Below are 14,053 nucleotides of genomic sequence, written 5' to 3' on the forward strand. Positions count from 1 at the left end.
TGCAATGCCCATCTTGGCAACAACTGACTGACAATGCCAAGAGCCTCACTCCTATTCAGAAGGAGCGTGCAATTTCTAGTGCACCACAGTCTCCACCACTCCCAAATGTCTGCCACTCTTAAAAGGTTAAATATTAGTTGAAATACATCTCTGCATGTGTGCTGTTGTTTTTCTCAAACCTGACCCACTTTACTCACTCATTTACATTGTTTACTTGACTAGTATAGGCTTTGAGGTTTGCAACTTTGGTGCTAGCACTACTGGCTAAAATACCCCCAAAGGGACACATCCTCTACCATGAATAGTTCTGATGATGGATGCACGTGTCCATTACATCTGAAACAGCTCATTACAGTACTCTGGAGTGAATATTAGAACAGCATCATTAAATGGGAATGTCCTTGGTCTGGCTATTGACAATAGGGAGACCATTTGCTTCCAGCTTCTGTGTGATATACGGCCCTTTCCTATTCTATTTCCATTAAATGAACCTGGCTCACCCATGCAAATGAACGTGGTAGAGGAGCTTCAAAGGCAAAGACAACTTTGTGTCTTTGTCGGGCACAGACAACAACACTCCCTTCCTTGAAAAGGCCCAGACTATGTCTCCGTTTCAAGGCTACTCACTCTAGGCTGATGATACTGTGTCCATCCTACCTCAAGCTCTCTACTGTGGCTCTTGTAGATTACAAGTAAAATCTCCTGATCCACCTAATCCTAATGTCATCCTGCTCCTACCAACTGCTCTCCAAGCTTTTAACCTCTGGGGACGTGATTTCTGGCCTCCATGCTCCACCTCTAATTCTCACCATCAGTGGAAATAGACACCTCATGCTCCAACTGGGCCCAAGCCAGTCCCCCACCACCAGGGAAAGACAGAAACGGTCCTACCTTCATGGTTTACTGGTAAAGGGCGAAACTCCTTATCCAAAACAACCAGAGAACACGTGGCATCAAACCCAAGCCCTCGAATTCGGTTTAAATTGATCCCTTGTACAACTTTCTGTTTTAAAAACAAGCAAACAAAAATATAAATTACAATGCAGGTTTTTAAAAGATTGAAAAGTTAAGACTAGAAGGAAATCAATGACGGAATAGAAAAAAGTATTTACCACACAGAATAGATGAAAGATCAATATCACTAAAATATCAGAGGATCCTATAAATAAGAGAAAGACAACCAATCTAATTGGAAATTAAGTAAAGAATATGACAAGTCACTTAATACAATAAAAAGAAATAGTCAAAGAGCTTATTAAAAGGTTCCCAATTCTACTATAATTAAATAAATGCAAATATAAATATCCCAATCTTTGTTTTTCTTATTGGCAACAATGTAAAAAATTAATAGTACATAGCAGTGGCAAGAGAGGGAAAATTAAGTCTTCTACATTGTTCTAACAGTAGTATAATCTAGTATAAATCTTGGAGAATATAGTACAGCACAGTATTTATTAAAATTAAAAACATATATAACTTTTGACTCAGCAGTCCCACTTCCAGGAAACTCTTACTGAATTATCAGCATGAGTAAGCAAAATTACATATAAACGAAGGTTAACTGTAGCACTATTTAAGAACATATTTAAAAATTAGGAAAATGATTTTTAATTAAATAAATCACAATACAGCTGTAAAACAGAATTTTCGACGGCCATTAAGAAGAAGTAGAGAAGCAATCTCTGGGTGTGGTAGTATGAAGAGGCTGGCAAATGTGCTTAGCAAAATAAAAGTATAAAACTGGACAAAATCATCAAAAACCATTTTGGGACTATGGAACTTGACCAAAGCCACATAAACTCAGAAGCATTCTTTCTTGAAGAATTAAAATTGTACTTAAAACATTTCCACAAAACAACAACTCTAGGACCAGATGGAGTCAGTGAAATTCTGTGAAACAGTCCAAGGAGAAAGAATACTCATTCCTACACCAACTTGCTTAGAATATAATGAAGGAGGGAATATTTTCCAACAAATTTGATGTGGCCAGCACTACCCTGATATCAAAGAAAGACAGCAAATGAAAAGGACACTATAGACCAATATCTGCTATAAACATAGGCATAAAAATCCTTAACAAAACGTTAACAAACTAAATACTGCAACATATAAAACATGCATTATAGGAGCTTCTGTCATGGCTCAATGGGTTAAGATCTTGATGAGTATCCATGGGGATGCAGGTTTGATCACTGGCCTTGCTCAGTGGGTTAAAGGATCCAGCATTTCTGTGAGCTGTGGTATAGGTTGCAGACTTGGCTCAGATCTGGCATTGCTGTAGCTGTGGTGTAGGTTGGCAGCTGCAGCTCCAATTCAACACCTAGCCCAGGGAACTTCCATATGCCACAGGTGTGGCCCTAAAAAGAAGAAAAAAAAATGCATTATATATATACAATGACCCTGTATGGCTACCCCAAGAAAGCAAGGGTGATTTAATATCCATAAATCGGTTATTGTATAACATATACTAATAGAATAAAACACAATGTCAAGGGATCATCTCAAAACATGCCAAAAAAAAAAAAAAGAGGGAAAGGAAAAATTTTTTAAAAATGCAATAAACCAAAAGAGAAGGGAACTTCCACAAGCTGATAAAGAGCATCTATAAAAAAGCTATACCTAACATCATACTTCACAATAAAATGAATTATTCCCTATTATAAACAATGCAAAGATGTTCTCTTTCACCACTTCTGTTCAACCTTATGCCAGTAGTTCTAGCAAATTCAGTAAGGCAAGGAAAAAAAAAAAAAAAAGCATACAGACTGGAAAGAAGAAGTTAAAATGTTTTATTTTGCAGAAGATATAATCTCATATGCAGAAAATCCTAAGAACTTTTATTTTTAAAATGGGAACAGAACTAATAAGCAGGCTTAGTAAGATCATAGCATACCAGATTAAAATAAAAAAATCAACCGAAGTTCTATATACTAACAACTAACATGACAAAATCAAAATTTAGAACATAATTCCATTCACAACAGCATCAAAAAAGGAAAACATTCAGAAATAAATTTATTAAAAGAAATTCAAAATCTATAATCTGAAAACTACAAAACATTGCTACAAAAGAAACCACAAATTGGAGAAATATGCCTTATGTATGAAATGGAAAATTCAACATTGTTAAGTTGGCAATCTCCTCAAATAAACCTACAGACTCTACACAACCCCTATTAAAATCCCAGCAGACTTTTTAATGAAAAGGACAAGCTGCTCCGAACATTAATATACAAATGCAAGGACATAGATGCACCTAAGCACTTTTGAAAAGAAGGAACAAAGCTGAAGAACTTATGCTACCTGATTTAAACTTACTATAAAACTGCCATGACTTATTGTAGCACTAGTATGATAAACTTATACATGAATGAAAGAAGAAAAATATAACAAATACATGCAAACATTAATGGTAAATTGATTTTTGTATAAGGTCCAAGAATATTCAGTGGGGAAAGGATAATTTGTCTGATAATGGTACTAGAAAAACTAAATGCCCATATGCAAAATAAATAAATAAGAACTTACACTTTTAGACTTTTACCTCACACCATACACAAAAATTAATGCAAAATATATGTCACTAAATGTAAGAATTAAAACTATAAAACTTGTGGAAGAAAAATCTTTTGACATGAGTTAAACAAAGATTTAATAATAAGCAAGCCTTATAAAAGAAAAAAATAATAAATGCGTCTTCAGAATTTTAAAGTTTTGCTATTTAAAAGAAACCATAAGAAAATGAAAAGATAACCTACAGTTTGGGAAAAAACATTTGCAATTCATTCATCCTATAATAGACATATAAAGAATACTTATAACAATAAGAGGACAAACAACACAATTATAAAATGGGCAAAAGATTTAAATATACGTATCACCAAAGAAGACATATGAATGGCCAAAAGAACAAGAAAATACGCTCAACATCATTACTCATTAAGAAAATGAGGAGTTCCCGTCAAGGCTCAGTGGTTAATGAATCCGACTAGGAACCACGAGGCAACGAGATAGATCCCTGGCCTCGCTCAGTGGGTTAAGGATCTGGTGTTGCGTGAGCTGTGGTGTAGGTGGCAGACGCGGCTTGGATCCCGAGCTGCTGGATCTCTGGCATAGGCTGGCGGCTACAGCTCTGATTCGACCCCTAGCCCGGGAACTTCCATATACGCCTCAGCTGCGGTCCTAGAAAAGGCAAAAAGACAGAAAGATAGAAAGAAAGACAGGAAGGAAGGAAGGAAGCAAGGAAGGAAGGAAGGAAGGAAAAGGAAAGGAAAAGGAAAAGGAAAGGAAAGGAAAGAAAAGGAAAGGAAAGGAGGAAAGAAAGAAAGACAGACAGACAGAAAGACAGAAAATGAAAAGTAGGAGCTCCTATCTCGTGATTCAGTGGTTAACGAACCTGGCTAGCATCCATTAGGGCGCAGGTTCGATCCCTGGCCCCACTCAGTGGGTTAAGGATCCAGCATTGCTGTGAGCTGTGGTATAGGTCACAGACACAGTTCAGATCCTGTGTTGCTGTGGCTGTGGTGTAGGTCAGTGGCTACAGCTTCTATTGGACCCGTAGCCTGGGAACCTCCAGATGCCACAGGTATGACCCTAGAAAGACGAAAACAAACAAACAAAAAAAAACAAAAAAAAAGGAAAAGGAAAATCATGAGGTACCTCTGCACACCTATAAGAATAGCTATAATTAAAAAGATGACAACACCAAGTGTTCAAAAATTGCGGAGAAAAAAAAAATTGTGGAGAAGGTGGAACCCCTGTACATTGCTGGTAAAAATGTAAAATACAGCCACTTTGGAAAAAATGCTTGGCAATTTTTAAGCATAACTTATCATATAACCCATCAAGGTCTACCCAAGAAAAATGAAAACATATGCCAACACAAACACTTGTATGTGAATATTCAGAGCAGTATTACTCATAATACCCTAAAACTAGAAACAAACCAAATGTTCATTATGAGTTAACCGAATGGTGAAACCGAGTGTGATCTACCCATACAGTGGAAGTGTACTCAGCAGAAGACATGAACTATTGATATGTGAAGCCACATGAATGAACCTTAAAAACACTATGCTAAGTGAAAGAAGTCAGACGCAAAAAGAAGGCATGTTGTGTGACTCCTTTTCCATGAAATTTCTACAAACAGAACAACTACAATGACAGAAAATGGTTATCTATGACTAAGACTGGAGAATGACTGCAAACAGGCATAAGGGAACTTGTGAGGGTAACAGAAGTGTTCTAAAATTGGATTATGGTGATGATTACACAGACATGAAAGTTTAAAAAAATCACTGAGCTATACAATTAAAATGAATGGACTTTATAGTATATAAACCATGAAAAACATTGAATGATTTTTTTTTCTAAGAGATGAGCTATAAAAGATGAAATGGAAGAATATTCATGATATGTGAATAAGGAAAAAACAACAACAACAACAACAACAAACTGTTAATAGTGGTTGCCTCTGAGAGCAGAAATGGCAGCTGGAGGAGATGGAAGATTTTTCACTTTGTTATGTAATTTTTTAAGTTAATAGATTTACTGATTAATTCTATTTTTACATTTTCATTTCCATGGTTTCCTTTTGTGAAAATGCCTGAGTGGCCATACCCATTACTGGTTCCCATCAACTTAAAACATGACAACAACCTTTGAAATCCCACAAAAGTCATCTCAAAAGTGTCCACCACCACTTAAAACACACTATTCTTTTTTCCTGTTTTGGAATGCCAGGCTGGTCATTTAGGATTCTACTTCTTACTGTTTAACATGTTTCTCAAATAAAAGCTACACACAATTATAAGAGCTTTTCAATAAAGAAAAACATTATTTTTTTAAATGTGAAATAGCTGACATACAGTGGGTGCTCAACATGTGGTGACATTTTATTGTTTGTTGCTATTATTTAAAAAAAAATAATGTGGAAACTACTTTACATATACAACCTTATTTAATCCTTACAAAGCCCTCTGAAGAAACACTTAGTATTTTCATTTCATTAAAAAAAAAAAAAAAATTGGACTGGAATTCTTTGGTGGCCTAGTGGGTTAAGGATCTGGTGTTGTCACTGCTGTGGCTCAGGTCCAGTCTCTGGCCTGGGAACTTCCACATGTCGTGGGTATGGCAAACATATAAAAAAATAAGTGGAAGACTGGGGAAGGAAGGGAAGAAGACGCAGGCTCCAGAGACTGAGAACTTGAACTTATCCCTGTCGCACAGCCAGCTGACAGCAAAGCCAGAACTGAAATTCAGAGCCTGTGTTCCTCCTATTCCACCACATGGTTGCCTCTGTCATCAGAGAAGTTCTTTTGCCCAGAGACTCATCCTACAGAGAGGGCATGAGCTCTAAGGAAGAACATCACTCATGACCCACCTGTGAGTGTTGGCATACCTTTGCCCCACAGCACCAAGAGAGGGCCCTGTACCTCTATACTGCACTGGTCCACCTAGACTTAGAAGAGTATGAGGACCAAGCCCAATTCTGTCAGGCAGCATGGTCTCATGACAAGGAGTCACGGAGACCTGGTTTCAAATCTCTGCTGTGTCTCTCTGCTTATGTGGTCCAGGGCAGGTTATACAATTCCAGTCATTCCAGGCACCCTCCTGTGATGCTGGATCATGTCTCTTTAGCATTTATAAGCACAGCATCCTCTGCCTGCCATGTCCTTCCAACCTGGCTTGGAAATCTCTGGGTGATGGCTAAAATCAGTGGTGTTGGGTGCAGACTGCCTGACTCTGAAAATCTGAAAACTGGCTCTGCCACTGACAAGTCATGTGACTTTGGGAAGCCAGAAGACCTTTGGTTACATGAAGCCAGTACTTAGACCTACATTGCCTAATGTTGGTATGAGAATTCAGCAAAATAAGATATGATTAATCCGCTATCTGGCATTCAGTGTCCAATAAGTGGCAGCCCTTATTTGAGTAAATCAGCTGCCGCAAACCTTTAAACTCACAGAGCATCAATCTATCACTCAATAAACTAGCCCTAACTTCTACCGGCCATGCAGCCCTATTGGCCTCGTGCCCAGAGAGCGTATGCCTGACTTGGGCAAGCCCTTCTCATACAGGACTGCCATTAATCAATAAAGGAATTGGGAGAGGAAATGTAGAAAACTCAATAAAACTCACTACGACAAGGCAGCTCTAGAGTAGAAAGGAGAATGGGATATGGTATCATAAGAGTTCTGCTGGTTACAACTCCACCACTGTTGGGTCACTGCAAGATAACCTTGCAGTAACACCTTTCTGAGCCTCAGGTTCCACGAGGGGGAGGAGTGGCACAGGAGAGAAACTCCCAGGTGAGGATCAAAGGTGTCAATGGATTTGAACGTGCTTTGGAACCAATAAACCTTTGCAGGAAATGTGAAGGATGGAAAACGCACTCAATGCCTTCTAACTTGTGCTCATGCAAACTTTCTTATGAAGGAAGTGTGTGGTTTGCTCCCTGCATCATGTAAGCACGTATAAAAATGACAGGCAAAGGGAACAGTGAAAAGATTGGATAAACTCAAACCTTCCTAAGAATTTTGGTGGGAGTGACCTTACAGTAGGAGCAAAGAAAAGACTGTCTTCAATCTATTTTATGAATCTCCTGTGAAACCTACAAGAGTTCTATATGGCCTTTCGCTCACAAAGTTTCAGCATCCCCTTCTCTAAACTGGAAACCTATCTCAAGGAACTGGAGGAGTAACTGTGACATGCATTTAAACCTGATTTGGCTAGGCAGCCGCTGTCATTTCCCCAGCCTTATATGGAAATGCCTTATGATCATGCTTACCACGTGTAGGACCACCCCACTCCCCACCCCCACCCCCACCCCCACCCAGACCATCTCAGAAAGATGGCTGTCAGGGTCACACTACCCAGAAGGCCCCCAGGACTTGACCTGCTGACCTGAGGATTCTTTTTTATACTCTCATTAATGGAAGAAGAAAGCAGTCTAGTAAACTCACCCCAACAGCCTGGCATCAAGGGAATTTCCTCAGCTAGAGAAAAAGCACATTGCTCTCCTAAAGAATTTCCAGAGAAGGAGATTTCTGCAAGTTCATTTGGTAACCTGGTCCATGTCTCCCAACTGTCAACTCGTAGCTATGGGGCAGCAAACAAATATTTGGGGAAGGGATTGTGCATCGCTTTGTTCTGACTGTGGGAACCGGTTCAATCCTGCATGTGTTTTAAATCAGCAGGCTCTGCCATACTGGGTGGGGAGACAGCGTTCCTTAGAAACCTTTCCAACTGAGAACTGGAGGGTCAGAGGCATACCTGGTTTTATCTTGAGCTCAGCTTGGAGCAAGGGTCAAAAGCCTGGGGCCTCCCGGAATCCAGCCTGCAACAGAGTTCTGTGTGGCTGGTACTGTGCTCTTTTAAATCTTGATTTGAATGCCTCTGTCAGCTTTGGGGGGGGTGCATGAGGTTGTGAAATACCTGTTCTCTCAGGCCTATCACTCCCTGTTGCCCACACAATTCAATCACTTACTCATTTACTCAGTCAGTCGGCAAACACAATCAAGCCCCTTCTAAGGTCAGGCTGTACACTCTTCTCAGTATTTAGGAAACAGTGGAAAGCAAAATATATTTTTAAATCCCTTAGTCTTTTGCAGGTTACACTACAGGGATAAACAACAGCTAATAAACTGAGAAAAATATATATTTTACCTACAATGTACTAGAAAGTGATGTCAGAGGGGCCAGGAATACCGGAGGCAGGGGAGGTGGTTGCTGGGAACAGGAGAGTTCAGGAAATACTTGCAGGACCTGAAGAGCAGATCTGGTAGAAATCTGTAGGAAAAGTGTTTCAGGGGAGAGAACAGCCAGAGCAAAGGCCCTGAGGCAGGAATAGCAAGGAGGCTATTATGGCTTGCGAAGGGGGCTGTGTCACCTGCAAGGCCCCCGGAGGCATTCCATTTTACAAAATCCATTCCAGCAACTAGTAAAATGAACAAGTCCAATTCTGGTCCACTACCTACACTGCATCTCAGCTCAGGTGTGGTGTTGCCCCTTGAAGATAAGGTAGGGAAACAGGCCACGCATTGCCAGTTATGTCAGTACGCCAACATTCTTCCAAGAACAGAAACTCTGAAACTGCCTTTACCTCCTTCCTCTCCATCACCACCAAGTCCTATTAGATCTCCCTTCCAAAGTCTCTCCGTCCTGGGCCCCCTGTTTATTTCTCTGCCAACATTTGAATCCAGCCAGTCATCATGACAGAGATATTATTAAGCACCGATGTATACACCACAGAGGACCCAGGCTGAATAAGACAGACATGGTCCCAGGCCCCCCAGACCTTGGAGTTGTAAGTAATTTCAGGCTCCAGAACTTCATTAGAAGAAGAAATTGCCTCCTAACTGGCATTCCTAAATGTAGTTTCTGTTCCTCCAGGCCACCCTGAATCTGTTGCTGGTCAGTCTGAGACTCAGGATGCTTCTAGAAGAGCTCCCTCCTGCCCTCAGAACTGGCCCTCCCAAGTAAGCCCCCATCACTAATACCAGCCTCCCTTTGTCCTTCTTCTGGAAACCACCTGCTCCAGCCTTAACTTTCCCATCTCAGCACTTTTATCCATGATATTCCCCCTGAATAGTGTCCTAGTGTTCTCAAGTCTCACTTTTAAAAAGCCCTACATCCTTCCTCGGACTTTCTCCATTGACTGGGAGTAGGGAGGTTCCAACGTCTTGAGTCATTCATGCTTCCTCCACTTTCTGGGTCTATGGTATGTTTGGACCTGAGTGAGCAAACTATAGTTCCTGAAATACAAAATCTAGTAGAAAAGACAGCTTTTCTGAATTATATTAATTTCATTTGTTATTACTTGATTATGCAATGATTTTATTACTTGCTATTAACAAATGAATGAGTCACAAACCATGTGAAGTTCTACAAAGAAAAATTACAAGACTCTGTGAAAACATTAACGAAAAAAGGACTTAGTTTAGAGACCCTGTTGGGTGAGAAAAGTCCTCTTTTTTTTTTGTCTTTTGTCTTTTTTGTTGTTGTTGTTGTTGTTGCTACTTCTTGGGCCACTCCCGTGGCATATGGAGGTTCCCAGGCTAGGGGTTGAATCGGAGCTGTAGCCACTGGCCTACGCCAGAGCCACAGCAACGCGGGATCCGAGCCGCGTCTGCAACCTACACCACAGCTCAGGGCAACGCCGGATCGTTAACCCACTGAGCAAGGGCAGGGACCGAACCCGCAACCTCATGGTTCCTAGTCGGATTCATTAACCACTGCGCCACGACGGGAACTCCGAAAAGTCCTCTCTTGAAGAACTGACTCTTGAACTACGATTCAGCGCAGCACTAGCCAATGGAACGTCCTGTGCTGATGGACATGTTCTATGTCTGAACTGTCCAATACAGCAGCCACCAGCCACATGTGGTTACTAAGCACTTAAAACGTGGCCAGTGCAAATCAGAAGCTGAATTTTACACTGGATTTAATTTTCATTAATGAAAATGAATGGCCACATGTGGCTAGTGATTGCTGTATTGGACAGTATGGGTCTAAGGGTGAACAGAGTTAAATATGTTAACTATGTCAGTAGAAGGCAGGAAGAGTGTGCGGGAAGAAGAAAGAATGTGTGCAGAAGTACTGTGGCCAGAGGAAGCACTGCATGTCTGAGGACATGACAGAAGGAGAATGTGGGTGGAAAGAAGAGCTGAGAGAAGTATCATGAGATGAGCAGGGCCTGGGGTCCACGTTAAGGATTCTGAGTTCCATGCAAATAGTAGTGCGGAGTTACAGAAGAGTTGTCAGCCAAAGAATAACAAGATCAGATCAGCATTAAAATATATCTATCATTGCAGCTCCAAGAAGGAAGAAAAGGGCTTGGAGACGGGAAGGGCATATACAAGGTCCGTTACACTCTAACGCTAATCTAGACAAAGGATGAAGGAGTGAGGTATTGGAGGGAATGCAGAGATCTGACCTAAGTTCAGGCTTATCTCCCACTTCCTGGACAACTTAGGGAAAGTCACTTAAATCTATGAATCTCAGGTTTTCTTTTCAAATATAACAGGGGAATAGAAACCCCCTACGTACCTTGTATGACAGTCAAATGGATAGGAACATAGAGGTTTTATGAAAGTAAGAATTTAACATGATTGCTCAATCCCATGTGGATGACTCGTTCTTCTGCTCCCTCTCCCTCCAACCATTACTCATAGAGCTGGTACAACTTAAAAATGCTACTTCCTTGCCTTCGTGGGTATTGTCTTTTCCATGCAACTGAAGTCTTTCATCCTTAAGGATGGAAAATTGTAGCCCTCTTGCCTATACACCATGCTTAGCAAAGAGCATAACACATAGAAGGTGCTCAACAAATATTTTCAAACTAGATGACATTTAACAAATAACATGCTGACTGAATGGTACCTCCAGCTTATCATCTTCTTTCTGTGCGTTAACTGAAACTATCCTTGCATTGTTGAGGGAATTAAGATTTGTGGCTCCAAAGAGGGGAAGAAGCCCTGAAAATCAGGCATGACATAGAACTCTAGGACTTGAGTGTTTCCACAGAAATGTTTAGATGTGTGGGGACCAACTCAATAAAGACCTGGCAATTTTAGGGGCAGTGGTGAACAGAACAGAGAAGAGGATTTGGAATCACCTCACTAGAGTCTTTCTCTAAGACTCTTCAGCTTCAGAGCCTCAGTATCTTCAGGCGTCAAGTAGGAAGCATGGCCATCTAATAGGAAGTATGGCAGTCTGCCTCCCAGATTATGGCAACACTTGAACGAGATGAAGAATGTCAGAAGGTTTTTTGTTTGGTTGGTTTTAGCTCTAAGCAACCTTAATTCAACAATTTACTGAGCATCAGATTTGTGCCAGGCAACGAGTTAGATTCTGGGAATACAGGGATGATGCTCTCCAAGAGCTCAGCTCGTGGGTTAAACAAGCCACCAATTAAAATGCAGTCTGGTAAGGACCACATAATGATGCAGGGGAAGACATGGGCTCTGGAGCAGCCCAAACATGGGCTCAAAGGAGGGTAGGGACTGTCAGAAGCCCTCAAGGAAGGCTCCCAGGAGGAAGGAATGCTTAAGCTGACCTTAAAAGGTACCCAGGAGCTGAGCAGGTAAAAAAGATGAGAGAAGAACATTCCAGATAATGAACAACAGACATTTCATCCATTCATGTTTTCAACCAACATGAATGGTGCATAGTACAAGCGAGGAGCTCTAAGGAAGTACAAATAACCAAGATATGACCCCTGCTCAGGGGCACACATTTTCCACATGAGCAGACAGCCAGGTAAAAGCACCTGTAATTCACAAAAGTTAATGTAAGAATCAGGATAAGCTCAAGGGTCACCCTATAGTGGTAATTAAAGAAAAAAAATTCATGTGGCTTCATATGATTTCCAAGAAGGGGGCATGTGGAGTGAGATGAGGCTGAAGAGAGGGGCCAGAGGTAGAGCATGACTAGGAGCAGTGGCAGGCTAACCCGACTCTGAGTGGCTACTAAACCTTTTCATAGCTCATTTCTTCTAGCTTTAAAACAGAGTGAATAGCAGTTCCTGCTGTGGCACAGTGGGTTAAAAAGCCGGTGTTGTCTTTGCAGTGGCTTGGGCTCAATCCCCAGCCCGGTGCAGTGGCTTAAGGATCTGGCATTGCTGCAGTTATAGCGTAGGTCACAGCTGTGGCTCAGATTTGATCTCTGGCCTGGAACTTCCAAATGCCACAAGTGTGGACAATCAAAAAAACAAAACAAAACAAAACACAGAGTGAATGATAATTACATCAAGGGGGTTGCTTTGTGGGAGTTCCCATTGCGGCTCAGTGGGTTAAGAACCGTGCTAGTATCCAAGAGAATGCAGGTTCACCCCTTGGATTTGCTTAGTGGGTTAAGGATCTGACATTGCCAAAAGCTGCAGCATAGGTCACAGATGCGGCTCAGATCTGGTGTTGCTGTGGCTATGGTGTAGGCCTGTAGCTGCAGCTCCAATTCAACCCCTGGCCCAGGAACTTCCAGATGCCTCAGGTGCGGCCATAAAAAGAAAAAAAGGGTTGCTTTGTGGGTAAAATGAAGTGGAAGGTATAAATGTTCAGCATGGTACCTGGAACATAACAAGTGTCCACGAAATATTAGCTGCCCTCGTCATCACCATCATCCTATTATTATGATGATTACTGTTCTTGTTTTTTATTAATTGACGAAGGGAAAACCATCTCAGGCAGTGTGAACAATGTAGGGGAAAACAAAAGCAGTATAGCTGTTCTCAAGCTTCTGTCTTCCTTAAGTCCTTGAGAAAGACAGGTCAGGATGTATTTTATGCCACCTTGTGTCCCAGGCCACTGCTTCTCAAATCTCACATAGAAAGAACCCTAAGCAGAATGGGAGTCAGTGAAGACTCCTATGAGATGCTTCCCTGGCTGCTTCTGACTTTTCAGTATTTCATCTTAGAAATTCATTCTCCTCCATAATCTACTCATTTCCATTGTTGTCATCATCCCCATAGGAATCACAGTGTTTACTCATTTCTAGGCACTGTTAGGACATTGTAGATGCATTAATCCTCACAACAACCCAATGCAGACAGGAATAAGCATCATACCCACTCTACAGATGAGGAAACTCAAGCAAGAAACCATAACTTGTCCAAGATGACCAGCAAATAAATCTTAGAATTAGGATATCAATCCAGGAGATCTGATTCCAGAATCTGTGCTCTTTAGTATGTTACCTTTTATAAAAATGCTTCCCGGGAGTTCCTGCTGGGGCTCAGTGGGTTGCAAACCAGACTAGTATCCATGAGGATGCAGGTTCAATCCCTGGCCTTGCTCAGTGGGATAAGGATCCACTGTGGCTGTGGCTCTGCTATGGCTCCAGTTCTGATTCAACCCTTAGCCTGGGAACTTCCATACGTCACAGGCGTGGCCCTAAAAAGCAAAACAAAACAAAACAAAAACCTTCCCTCCTTCAACCTCACACAGCAACAGGCAGTGAGTGATACCTCATGCTTACGCTATTACTTCTGCATGGCAGCTGCATGGCCATATCCCATGTGGGGGAACAGCCTAAGAACCAAAGCTTTATCCAGGTT

The 14,053-nt window shown here is 41.3% G+C and overlaps 1 protein-coding gene across 12 annotated transcripts in view; it reads right to left on the reverse strand.

Annotated features, from left to right (window-relative positions):
* The window catches only part of FGGY (FGGY carbohydrate kinase domain containing), a 456,020-nt gene that overhangs the window by 418,077 nt on the left and 23,890 nt on the right, over positions 1-14,053 (reverse strand). For 11 of the 12 annotated variants that reach the window (XM_047788880.1, XM_047788885.1, XM_047788882.1 and 8 more), the window contains one exon: positions 892-1,003. The exons of the other annotated variant lie outside the window; for it this stretch is intronic. In XM_047788880.1, coding sequence (XP_047644836.1) covers positions 892-1,003 — 112 coding nt within the window. The remainder of the gene's footprint in view (positions 1-891; positions 1,004-14,053) is intronic. 12 annotated transcript variants of the gene reach the window in all.

The sequence above is a fragment of the Phacochoerus africanus genome, chromosome 8, assembly GCF_016906955.1.
Source record: "Phacochoerus africanus isolate WHEZ1 chromosome 8, ROS_Pafr_v1, whole genome shotgun sequence".
NCBI classification, from domain to species: domain Eukaryota; kingdom Metazoa; phylum Chordata; class Mammalia; order Artiodactyla; family Suidae; genus Phacochoerus; species Phacochoerus africanus.